The following is a 13,790-nucleotide window of genomic DNA, read 5'->3' on the forward strand; positions in this document are numbered from 1 at the left end:
AGACAATCGTTAAAACATGTTCTATTTTTTTTCACCAATGGAAAAAAAAAAAGATGGGGCCCACACACGATCGGTTTATCAGATGAAAACGGTCCATCGGTCTGTTTTCATCAGACAAACCGATTGTGTGTACAGGGCTTTAAAGTGTCAAAAGTAAATCTGGATCACTTTGCTCATTACAAGTGGCAGCTGAAAAGACCAAATAAAAAATACATCCTTTTATATCCTTCAGATTTCACAAGCTGGCTGTTACTGGGACAAAATTATATACATATATTACAGATCTGCAGTTAAATCGCAATAAATGTGCTCTGCATTCTGTAAAACGCCTATAAAATAAACATTTCCATTCCTCCTATGCAAAATAAAATTAAACAAAATAAAATAAAAAAAAGCAATTTCTGCTTGATTAAATTCAGAAAAAATTAATTCACAGTGAAAAGAGACACTCTTTATTATTATCTTCAGCTTATTTCCTGATCTGGAACATACTGCAATGTTTCCAAAAACAGATTCCATGCCCTAATTTTCACATTGTATGTGCATTTCATGCATATTAATGAAAAGACAACAGCTTTTAAATGCATGTTTAATGCTTAATGTTTTTTATGACAAAAATGTAGAACAGTGAATGTCTCTTACTGTCACAAATTTAAGGCCATTTTATTATTCCATATAGGATGTCATGTTCCTCTTCCATTTTTTATTTTATAATTTTTTTAGCTGATACAGCCAGAATTCATTTTACGGAGCTTTGCAGGCAGATTGGCATCGAGCATTGTTCCCAAGGACATCATGCCTTGCGCTTTCTTCTGCAGCTGAAGGTTACCAGTAGACTGGGTCATGCACTCGGGTTTAACCTTGAAATATTTTAGTGGAGTACTTCCCTCACTGTCTTCACAGGTGGACACTGTAATCCTTTGGATCTTGAGGGGAAGATCTCCAGTACTGCAAGCTCTCTCTACACTATTGCTGCACATTCGTAATAGTTTATCCTGAACAATGTCTCTTCCCCGACTGAGTTTCTGAAGTTTGTTAGGAAGTATACCGCTTCCAACTTCAAACACATTAAGATAGTCTAAAGAGCAGACCCTGTCCCTGTGGTACTTTTCACTACAAAGGGAATTTAGAGGTGAACTGGGGGGTAATTTCTCTTCCTGTTCCTTTACACTATAATAAGGGGTAGGTACTTCAAACGTAGCATGGAACTGGGAGTAATCCACTCGAAAGAAGCCTTCTTCAAGCGACATGACCGGAAGAAATCTGTGTCCCCATAGTACTTCATCTTCAGTGTAAGATGTTCTTGCCTGGCAGGTCATTCCTGTAAAATAATCAATATCTTATTACATGCATTAAAGGCACACTATATAAATAACCCACACTGGTACTGCAGGCATCTCTGATCTCAATCCTTAACAGGAAAAAAATCAAGGCTGTGAGTTCTGTACATATAAAGGGCCTCCACACTCCACAGGCAAGCAATACAAGACAAATTATTCATAAAACTGCTTTTGGTAAGCAACTATGTTGAAGTGAACAAATGCTAGATAATTTACCTTTAATTCAATTTATATTTAGCCCTTTCATGGCTAGAGGTAATTGAAGCCTAAATGTCCAGACCAAATTTACAAGAATCAATATGCATTGGTTAATTTGGCAACTTGACAATAACTCTACGGCAGGGATCCTCAAACTACGGACCTCCAGCTGTTGTAGAACTACACATCCCATGAGGCATTGTAACACACAATGGTAATGATGATGGTAATTGTAGTTCCTGAACAACTGGAGGGTCGTAGTTTGAAGACCCATGTTCTACAGGGTCATTTAAAAAAAGTGGTATGGCCTTACTGCTTAAAAAAAAAAAAAAAAAGCATATTTAGAAATGTTTCTGGGAGCAGAGCCTGGTTACGTGACCTGTCCAACTCATGTGATCAGCTTGCTTATACCATATATACTCGAGTATAAGCCAAGTTTTTCAGCCCTTTTTTCAGGGCTGAAAATACCCCTCTCGGTTTATACTCGAGTCAGTGTACCTTGGGCGTCCATTTTTTAAAACTTGCGTCTTCCTCCTGGTGCCACCCTGTTCCGTGATAGGTGTTTGACACTGTGTTCAGTGTTCTGCCTATCACGGACGTTCTTTCATTCTCGGACTCAGTTTCCCAGCAGACACTGTGTTCAGTGTTCCGCCCATCATGGACCTTCTCTTGTCCGAGAATGAAAGAATGTCCGTGATAGGCGGAACACTGAACACCGTGTCAAACGCCTATCACGGAACGGGACGGGCCAAGGAGGAAGCCGCGAGTTTTAAAAAATGGACGCCCGCAGCGCAGCCTTTCAAGAATTTCAGGTACGCTGCAATGGGCAAAGTGAGGTTGTACTGGGCACAGTGAGGTAATGGCCACAGTGAGGCGTGCAAATGGGCATTGTTGACCCTCTTTTCCGCTTACAGTGGCTGCTGAATTATCACCCTAGGCTTATACTCGAGTCAATACATTTTCCCATTTTTTTTGTGGTAAAATTAGGTGCCTCGGCTTAGACGCGGGTCGGCTTATACTCGAGTATATACAGTAATCATTATGTTCTCTCTGCTGTATTTAGCAGAGAGAACTCTGTAGGACATCCCAGGTTTTACATTGTTGTTTTATGAATGTGATGCAGTATGGAGTAACCTTGCAGAGTATAGAGAAGTATATCTGGTTTGCATGTTTTTTTTTTAAGGGTATATATTAATTTTATTTGGTACACATATGGTCAAAGTTAAAATCATAGATTGATTTCCAAATTTGAATTTCAATTATTTCTAGTCTACTCATGTTAATCCTAACAATTGTGAGGTTCGAAAACTACATTTTTAAAGAATCCAAAGAATGCAGTGACACGTATTCATTTGCCCTGGCAATTATATACACTGGATGGCATGAAAGGAAGCCATCCATTGTTTACAACTGTCATGTGACCTGCTGTGATTGGTCACAGTGTCACATGGTACCAGCAACCAGCCAGTGCACTGATGAGTCATAGGCTGTGTCCGGTGGACACATTTGGTAACAGATCATGCCGCTGTGTGACCCCATGAGCAGCAATTTCTGAAAGGACATCATATGATCTCCACTCAGAACAGTATAGCCGGGTCACCCAGCAGTCATTCTGCTGTAGGCTGGGCGTGAAGGTGTTAGATAAATCAATATAAGCTTTACAGATGGACAAACAAAAAACTGCACATTTCTATCAAATAACCTTTATCCAAACTTCTTTCACGTACTACAAATATTTCACATACCTTTCTGGTAAACTCCAGTTGGCATTTAATATTTTTGCAGGTTTTCTTCTCATCACCTTTCTCTAAAGCCCATCTTTGTGGGTTGTCTGAATTAAAGGTGCCCGGGTATATATTTTATGCCATTTCAGCTGCTTATCTCTGCAGCTGCTTTAGATTTACCATTGGTCCCATTGTTGTTTCTCTAGGCAACACTAATGTTTTGCTAAAGTGAGGGAAGGGTTATGCCACGTACACACAATCAGAAATTCCGACAAGGAAAGTCCGATGTGAGCTTTTGGACGGAAATTCCGACCGTGTGTATGCTCCATCTGACTTTTGCTGTCGGAATTTCCACCAACAAAAGATTGAGAGCAGGTTCTCTATTTTTCTGACGGAAAAAAAATCTAAAAAATTCTGTATGCAATTTTGACGCGCAAAAAAACATGCATGCTCGGTATCATACCGAAAACGATCACGGTTATCCATGCTTGTTAGTGTGGTGAGTCCACAAATATGCCTACGACAGTCCCTGCTGCAGGAACAGCCTCTAATGCATTTCATATAATAGGGCTTAATCTTGGAGATCTCTACGTATTAAGCCCTGTTGGACTGTTATAGGCATGTTTGTGGACTCTCCACACTGATATACATCAGTAATCCTGTTCAGTGTGTGGTGGCTTCTTTTCCCTGAATTTGGTCTGTAAGCATGGATGGCTTTCTCAACTCCCAACACTCATGCCTCGTACACACGACCAGTTTTCCTGGCAGGCAAACTGCCATGAGAGCTTTTGGCCGGGAACAGGAAAACCTGTTCCCGGCCAAAAAAAGAGAACATGTCTCTTTTTTCCCTCCGGGATTCCCGGCGGTTTTTAAACCGGCGGTTTTTCTATGGGGAAAGCCTGCGATGGAGCATACACATGGCCGGGTTTCCCAACTAAAGCTCTCATGGCAGTTCTCCTGTCGGGAAAACCGGCCGTGTGTAGGGGAAAAAGCTACTGAGCGGGTCCTCGGTATTCCCTGCGGTTTTCCCGGCTGACTTTTTACCGCCGGGAAAACCGATCGTGTGTACAAGGCATCAGAGTCTGAGTGGTAATATGAAGGGGAGGTTTGAAGTGTGTGTGTGTGTGTTCAGCATAGTACTGTATTTGCTGACGTATAAGACTACCTTATACACTTAAAAAAAAATGGCCAAAAAGCAGGGGTCGTCTTATACGCCGGGTCAGCTGCTCGCATGCCTGCTAGATGTGCGGTAATACTGTATGTAGCTTCGGCTACATACAGTATATACCGCTTAGCCAATCCCGGTGAGCGATGTATTCAAATGAATACAGAGCCTGCTCGGATTGGAGTAACAACCTCTGCCAATCTGAGCAGGTTACATACAGTAGCCTGCTCGGCTTGGCTTTGAGAGTCAGAGAGGTGCGGGCTGATGATGTTACAGCCTCTGCCAATCCAAGCAGGCTTTGTATTCATTAATAGAATACATCGCTCGCCGTGATTGGCTCCAGCTCTAGCTCCAGCAAGAATGAAGAATAATATGGTTCCAGCAAGAAAGAAGAAAGAATATGGCTCCAGAAGGAAGAAATATGAAGCGTCGGAAGCCTCGGAAGGGGGGTCGTCTTATACAGTGAGTACAGGCAAAAAATCTTAAACTATAAAATTAGGGGGTCGTCTTATACGCCCGGTCACCTTATACATTGGCAAATACGGTACTTATTATTTAGAGTAGGGAAAAAAAAGCAGCAGTGCAGTCACCCACACAAATGTACCTGCCAACATTAAAGGTCTAATGAGTTAAGGAAATGTACCTTGTCAGCTACCACCCTTAAAGTCATAATAGGTATGCCACTGAGTATATTAAATTGGCTTATAACAATCTTTTCTTTATTTCTATAAGGGTTAAATGTTGCTCTCTTGTGTTTGTTTTTCATTACAACGCGAAATCTGGAAACATGGATGTCAATCATTTCAGAATGTATAATTTTCCATTAGAAATGGTATCAGCTGTTGAGCAATCTAATGGGACATTGGTACAATGGAAACATCAGGGAATGGTTGTTTGGAATTTAATAAGCATGTTCCACTTGTAAAGGTGGGCAGAACATTTTCCTTTGGAAATGTGTTTTTGATCTTAAGTTCTATAAAGGGCTTCTGGGGTATGCTCTTGGCCAATAAAGTGCAGATTATTACACCTTAAGCATTTTTCACTGCCCTTGGTGCGGTTCTGCCATGCCAGGACTAGCCATGGGTGAGCAATAATTTCTAGGTCTTAGGTCCTAGAAATCTGGTCTACGGCCACCACATCTCAAGAAGGCTTCTAGCCCAGAAAATGGTTTGGCAGCTGCACCTGGTATTTACTATGACATATCTTTTGATCTTTTCAGTGATTTGATTATACCTTTTTTTCATCTTCTCTTGCACTGTGGAGAATTTGAAAGACCCAATGTCAATTGTGGGTGTGGTGGTATTCACTGAATAATAGCCTTGGACGATGTGCTCAGATAGAGCTCTTAAATTATGCAGCCACTTGCATCCAGAGTTGAAGGTACATACAGTATAAGCCTTCCTTCTCTTTTTTAATAATGCATTTATTGATGTTTTGTAGAATGTTAATATATATTTTTTTTATTACCCAACCCTGATTAGAGATTTTTTTTAGAAAATCATTCTCCAGTTGCTGGATACCTCCTTGGCTTTTGTGATGCTGTTTGTTTAGATACGGAGAACACAAAATCCGAAATAAAATAAACCGTGAATTGGGAAAATGTTTGTGTTACTTTTATGTAAAGTAAACCTCTAGTACTATGAATTTTATACAACACTAAGAGCATGATAAATGGCCACTGAAATCTGTGAAACACTAACAAAAAAGCAATTCCTGCCTATTGTATGTACATTACAATGCTAATGGCTGACTCTGCAGGAACTTCCATTTTATTTCATATTTCTGAAAAGTATTCCACTAGTTGATGCTGGCAATGTTAATGGGTTAAAGGTACTGTCTCTATGTTTTTGTTTTTTTCAATGATACAGTTTTGTTCTCATGGAAAATTCTGTAAACTGCAAAAAGAATGTCACATTTTATACAGGAGTAGGAGATAAAATGGGGAAAATTGTAATAACCATTAAAGGGACAGCAAGCTTAAGATGTTAACATTACATTACATACATATATTAGTATGTAAATATTCTTAAACATATAAAGGTTGAAATATTTGACATTATGAAAAGTCAAAAAAGGAACCACAATCCACTGATATGACTAAAAGGTGTAAGCCACTTTAGATCTCACTTGATAAGACATCCCCAAAAAAAAACTGAGGGCCAGATCCACAGCCAGCCGCCGTAACTTAAATATTCCCATTTAAGTTACACTGGCTGAAAATTTCTACCTAAGTGCCCGATCCACAAAGCACTTACCTAGAAATTTTAGGCTGTGTAACTTAAATCCGGCCGGCATAAGGCGTTCCCAATTCAAATGGGGCGAGTCCCATTTAAATTAGGCGCGCTCCCGCGCTGGACGTACTGCGCATGCTTGTGACGTCATTTTCCCGACGTGCATAGCGCAAAATTACGTTACGCCGAGCTTCGTGAATCGCACCGGGTCCAAAAAGTTGCGTCGGGAAAAAAAACGAGTTGCGGCGAAAAAAAAACAAAAAAAAACAGCGTAGCTGGAAAGAAGGGTCTGCTTTTACAAGGTGTACTAACTTTACACTTTGTAAAAGCAGCCCTAAATTTACGATTGCAAACTAATACTTACGGAGAAAAAACGAAGCTGAAAAGCTTCGTGGATCTCCGTAAGTGCTAATTTGCATACCCGAGGCGGCATTTCGACTCGAAATGCCCCCAGCGGCGGATGCGGTACTGCATCCTAAGATCCGACAGTGTAAGTCCCTTACACATGTCGGATCTTCTGTCTATCTCTTGGAAACTGATTCTGTGGATCAGTTCCAAAGATAGAAACAGGGATACGCAGGCGGAACAGCAGATCCGCCTCCGTATCTCTTTTGAGGATCTGGCCCTGAGATCTTGGTAAATTAGGATGTAAGGAATTTTTTTGAAATGTAGCTTTTAAAAATCTTGAAAATCCTACAAAATACTTAAACAAGTAGTCCAGCCTAAGCTCATTTGGCTGGGCTTCTCCTATTGGTCACAGGAGTGCAATTTATTTTGCAATCCTGTGACCCGTTTTCAGCAGAGAGTGGGCTGAAGTTCGCCCTCTGCTGACATCACAGGACTGACACCCAGCTCAGCCTCTGAGCAATCCAGTGAACGTGGGGGGGGGGGCAGAGTGGAGAGCTGCTGATTGACAGGCAGCAGCTCTCTGCTCGGAGAGTTGTGAGACTGAGCCATCGGCGATGTTCGAACACTTGGTTCTCAGTGTAGAGGTGCCGGGGGACAGATGCAGCATCGGACCAATGCTGCATCCACTTAGGTAAGTATGATGGGGTAAAACCAAGAAACCCATACTTCTCTTTTAAAAACATTGCATTTTAACATTGTGGGGTTCCAAATTCCATAGGAATCCAAAATGTATAAACAGATTTATTGTCTCTAACAAAACTGAAACGTCCTGTTTATCCAGCGCAATCAGAATGAATGGGTATATTTTGTGCACTAGAATGTACCATATAAATAACACCGTGCATCATATACCAGACCGAACCAAATGTACTAAATTAATCATCCATAATGCCTATTTAGATATTAAGTACTATTTTAAACTGGTCCTTAGTTCTTGTAATATCTGTTCAAACAACACATTCTAGCATATCTGCTTGTCTTCAACATAACATATGAGGATATACAGTTCAGTAAGCAGTGTTGCACTTAACACACATTTTTATGGATTTAGGGTAATAAGTCACCTTTTATATTACCAAACATACTGTATGTCCAAAGAGCACCCTGAGGCCTCATACAGACGATCGGACATGTCTGATGAAAACGGTCCATGGACCGTTTTCATCGGACATGTCCGCTGGGATCATTTGGTCTGATGACTGTACACACCATCAGACCAAATTCCCAGCGGACAGGATACGCGGTGACGTGGCGGCGACGTACGCGACCCCGGAAGTTCAATGCTTCCACGCATCACTTCGACACATGCAAGGGATTTCGGCCGAGCGGACATGTCCGATAAGTCGTACTGACCATCGGACATGTCCGACGGACATGTTTCTTAGCATGGAAACCTAGCTGGAAACCTGTCCGCTAGGCCGGGAATCCGGTCCGGTCGGCCCTACACACGACCGAACATGTCCGCGGACCAGTTTCAGCAGACATGTTCGGTCGTGTGTACGAGGCTTTATAGACATGCCCTCCAGAATTCACAGATTGACTATCTTTTTAGCATACAGTATCTCACAAAAGTGAGTACACCCCTCACACTTTTGTAAATATTTTATTATATCTTTTCATGTGACAACACTGAAGAAATTACACTTTGCTACAATGTAAAGTAGTGAGTGTACAGCTTGTATAACAGTGTAAATTTGCTGTCCCCTCAAAATAACTCCACTCACAGCTATTAATATCTAAACCGCTGGCAACAAAAGTGAGTACACCCCTAAGTGAAATTTATTTTCCAGAACTGCCTTAACCCTCTTGGGTATGGAATTCAGAAGAGCATCACAGGTTGCCACTGGAGTCCTCTTCCACTCCTCCATGATGACATCACAGAGTTGGAGGATTTTAGAGACCTTGCGATCCTCAACCTTCCTTTTGAGGATGCCCTACAAATGCTCAATGGGGGTTTAGGTCTGGAGACATACTTGGCCAGTTCATCACCTTTACCCTCAGCTTCTTTAGCAAGGCAGTGGTCATCTTGGAGGTGTGTTTGGGGTCTTTATCTTGTTGGAATACTGCCCTGTGGCGCAGTCTCCGAAGGGAGGGGATCATGCTCTGCATCAGTATGTCACAGTACATGTTGGCATTCATGGTTCCCTCAATGAACTGTAGCTCCCCAGTGCCGGCAGCACTCATGCAGCTTCAGATCATGACACTCCCACCACCATGCTTCACTGTAGGTGAGACACACTTGTCTTTGTACCCCTCATCTGGTTGCTGCCACACATGCTTGACACCATCTGAACCAAATACGTTTATCTTGGTCTCATTAGGCCACAGGACATGGTTCCAGTAATCCATGTCCTTTGTCTGCTTGTCTTCAGCAAACTGTTTGCAGGCTTTCTTGTGCATCATCTTTAGAAGAGGCTTCTTTCTGGGACAACAGCCATGCAGACCAATTTGTATGGTCTGAGCACTGACAGGCTAACCCCCACCTCTTCAACCTCTGCAGCAATGCTGGCAGCACTCATACGCCTATTTCCCAAAGACAACCTCTGGATATGATGCTAAGCATTTGCACTCAACTTCTTTGGTCAATCATGGCGAGGCCTGTTCTGATTGGAACTTGTCCTGTTAAACCGCTGTTTGGTCTTGGCCACCATGCTGCAGCCCAGTTTCAGGGTTTTGGCAATCTTCTTAAAGCCTATGCCATCTTTATGTAGAGCAACAATTATTTTTTTCAGATACTCAGAGAGTTCTGTGACATGAGGTGCCATGTTGAACTTCCAGTGACCAGTATGAGAGAGTGAGAGCGATAACACCACTGTTCCCAATTCACACCTGAGACCTTGTAACACAAACTAGTCACATGACACCAGGGAGGGAAAATGGCTAATTGAGCCCAATTTGGACATTTTCACTTAGGGTGTACTCACACTGGTTGCCAGCAGTTTAGACATTACAGTGTTTGTTAAACAAAAAAACAGATTCTGTTCCTTTAAAGCATGTTATACAGCACAGTGCTTGTGCTGTGTAATTTGGCACCCTGTAATACCTGGCTGATCCTGCCTGGCTATACCCTCCCCTCTGCAAACAGACCACGATAATTTATGGCTGCTGAGCCCCTGACATCGTGGTCTGTTTACGTGCCTCCATCATCCGCCGCCTGCTCTTCTGTGTCTGTCTCCTCTGTCCTCTCCCCCCCCCCCCCTTCGCTCTTTGCATGTCACCTAGTGACAGTGCCGCACCATCCCCCTCCTGCTGCAGGAATAACTAATAGATCTATATACTATTTGCTGTGTCTCCTAATACAGTGTCCGGCTGTCTCTGTTTCATTCAAAAAATACCTCCTTCACTGTATCTCACAGCGGCTCCCAGCGATCACGTGACCAGCCGCATCTCCTCTCTCCTTTCGTCCCGCTGACATCAGAGGAGAAACCTCAGCCCTGCCCGCTGCTTCTGCAAGACGGGCAGAGAGGAGACACAAATGGTTACATGAGCACCAGGAGCCGCTGTGAGATACGGTGAAGAAGGTATTTGTTTAACCACTTCTGGACCAGCTCACGCCGATATACGTCGGCACTTTGAAGAGGGATTTTGTTGTTATGGCAGCATCCGGTGCCCTCCGCCACTTACCGGAGCTGCTAGCAGCGGCAGAGGCGATTGGATCCTTCTCCCTCTTAGGTATGAAGATGAGTGAGGGAAAGATGACCCCCACCCGTCTCCATACCATTGCAGGGCCGAAGCAATGTCAAAACATCACTTCTGCCCGTAGCTCTTAAAGGGACCCTTTTTTTTTTTTTCAAACGACAAAAAATGTATTTAATTTTTTTATTGCATTTTAGTGTAAATATGAGATCTGAGGTCTTGTTGACCCCATATTTCAAATTTAAAAGGTCCTCTCATGCTTTTTTTCTATTAAAAGGGATGTTTACTTTTCTTGTAATAGTAATAAAAGTGACACCATTTTTTTTAAAAGAACAGTGTAAAAAAAAAAATTAACATAAATACGATTTTTTTTAATACGCCCCGTCCTGCTGAGGTCGCATGCAGAAGCGGACGCATAGGTGAGTAGCGTCCCGCAAACCACACATGTGAGGTATCACCACAATCGTTAGAGCGAGAGCAATAATTCTAGCCCTAGACTTCCTCTGTAACTCAACCTGTATAATTTTTTTAAACGTTGCCTATGGAGGTTTTTAAGGGTAAATGTTTGTCGCCATTCCATGAACGGGCGCAATTTTGAAGAGTGACATGTTGGTTATCAATTTACTTGGCGTAACATCATCTTTCCCAATATAATTTCCTGCCCCATAGCCAAAACAGGAAGTGAGAGGTGATCACTTCATAGTGAGGGATCCCCAGGGCGTCACCAAAACAAATGTTCCCATTGAAAGATTTCTACTGTATCTCTGTTCTGATGACAACCCAAAATCTGAGATTTTTGTTCACTTTCACTCTTAGGCTCTTTTCACACTACAAAATAAATCCGTTTTAATAATCCGTTTTAAAATCCGTCAGATAATGTTAAAAAACGGAAAAGTTATACGTCCTTTATAAAATATCATTAAAGTCTATGGGATTTTTTTATGTTCCGTAAAGATCCGTAATAGTCCGTTATAACATACGGACGTTAGTTATAACGGAATATGTGACGGGTCTTGCACTATTTTTTGTAAATTTTTTGTCCGTTGCAAGTAACGGATATATTAACGTCCGTTATATTTTAACATTGAAGTCTATGGCACATGGACGTTAGTAAATGTCTCCGTAAATGTCCGTTATGTTAACGGACGTTAATTTTACTGAGCATGGATATTCAGGGGAACCCCGCCGTCAATTTAAAACAAAAATGACGTGCGGTTCCCGATAAATATCCATAACCAGACCCTTCAGGTCTGGTATGGATATTCAGGGGAACCCCGCCGTCAATTTAAAACAAAAGTGACGTGCGGTTCCCGGTAAATATCCATAACCAGACCCTTCAGGTCTGGTATGGATATTCAGGGGAACCCCGCCGTCAATTTAAAACAAAAATGACGTGCGGTTCCCCCTAAATATCCATAACCAGACCCATTATCCGAGCACGTTGACCTGGCCGGCCGCAGAATTGTTTTAAATTGACGGCGGGGTTCCCCTGAATATCCATACGACTTCTGGAGCTGGACTTCAAGAAAGGGTGAAATGTTTTTTATTAACGGACGTTAGAAAGGAATGATATAACGGATGTATACGGATATATACGGATAAACATTATCCGTTTTCAATAAAGGAAGAATGGTAAAATATTTATCCGTATGTATCCGTTATTAAATCCGTTAATAAACGTCCGTTAATAGGTGTAATACGGATATTATAAAACGGACATACAATCCATAGTGTGAAAGAAGCCTTACAGATAAAGGTAAACAGGACAACTAGAGAGCATGAATCTCCTTAATGGGGGCAGAGACGGCAATAAAAACCTGAAAGGTGTTGGAAATCCCTTTCCACTCTATCTAAAAAAATAAACAAATTTTCCTTTAGTATTTTATGGGAAATGTGTCTTGAGGGAAAATGGTTAGGCTGATTCCTTCCCTTCATACACTCCAAACAACAATGTATGTGGTGGATTTAGAACTCTTCAGCTGCATAATTTCTCTTAGGCCTCGTACACACGGCCGAGAAACTCGACGGGCAAAACACATCGTTTTGCTCGTCGAGTTCCTTGTGAAGCCGCCGAGGATCTCGGTGAGCCAAATTTTCCCATTGCCATCGGGGAAAAAGAAGACATGCTTTCTTTTTGGCCCGACGAGATCCTCTGCGGTTTCCTCGTTGAAAAGTGTACACATGACCGGTTTCCTCGGCAAAAAAAAAAAAAAACAGCAAGCTTCTTGCTGGTTTTTGCCGAGAAACTCGGCCGTGTGTACAAGGCCTTAGTCAGGAGTTAAATGTGCAAAGAAGCTGACCAATGTTGTGGAGGATGTCAGAGGGCTTCTCTTTATTGTTTCTCTGATCCCACTGACCAAATACCTGACCTACCTGATCTGACCATTATGAGGTTGTTTTTTCACTGTAAATTCTTTCTGTCTAATAAGTAGAATGCTATGATAATCTTAGGTGTGAGTGGTGTTCTTCCAGTCGGAAGACTTCTATAGTGGAGTCCACAAGAATATCTTAGAAGTTAGTAATTTCTAAAACAAGGGGGGGATAGGGTTGGGACTTTAAATGAGGCCTATGATCTGCTTTCAGTTTGGTGGTATTTTGGTTTGGTAGGCAAGTTTTTTGTTCCACTCCTACTTTTCTTTTGATTTCCAGTGCTCTCTTTTGCTAGACCAACCTTAGGTAGGGGCGGGTTTTAGGTTATCACCTGCCCCCTATCTATTGATTAGCACACCTGTGCTCCTTTTCAGGAGACCTTAAAATTCATAGGTAGGACCTGCAGCTTTACAGAGTGCCTTGTCGCTGGCCTGCAGCTTCCCAGGTATCTGCAGATACGTGCAACTAAACCTCTGTTTTTATTTACATACATTTAGACAGATTAATTTGGTTTAGTGCTTTTTTGGTTTACAACTTTGAGCCTAGCTAATATGGAAACATTTTTTATATTCCATATATATATTTAATTGCATACTGCTAAAAACGCATCTCATCTAAAGTCCCAACTCTTGTTTGTATCCTTTTACAGGGATGGAGGCCTGTGGTAGTTCTATCATAGGCCTCATTTAAAGTCCCAACCCTATCCCCCCTTGTTTTT

At 41.9% G+C, this 13,790-nt stretch overlaps 1 protein-coding gene across 1 annotated transcript in view; it reads right to left on the reverse strand.

Moving 5' to 3' along the window:
- Positions 1 to 429: 429 nt before the first annotated feature.
- The window catches only part of LOC120919380 (G protein-activated inward rectifier potassium channel 1-like), a 156,549-nt gene continuing 143,188 nt past the window's right edge, over positions 430 to 13,790 (reverse strand). Inside the window, exon 3 of the mRNA XM_040331524.1 lies at positions 430 to 1,321. Coding sequence (XP_040187458.1) covers positions 720 to 1,321 — 602 coding nt within the window. The 3' untranslated portion in view covers positions 430 to 719. The remainder of the gene's footprint in view (positions 1,322 to 13,790) is intronic.

Source organism: Rana temporaria, chromosome 12, assembly GCF_905171775.1.
Source record: "Rana temporaria chromosome 12, aRanTem1.1, whole genome shotgun sequence".
Lineage (NCBI taxonomy): Eukaryota > Metazoa > Chordata > Amphibia > Anura > Ranidae > Rana > Rana temporaria.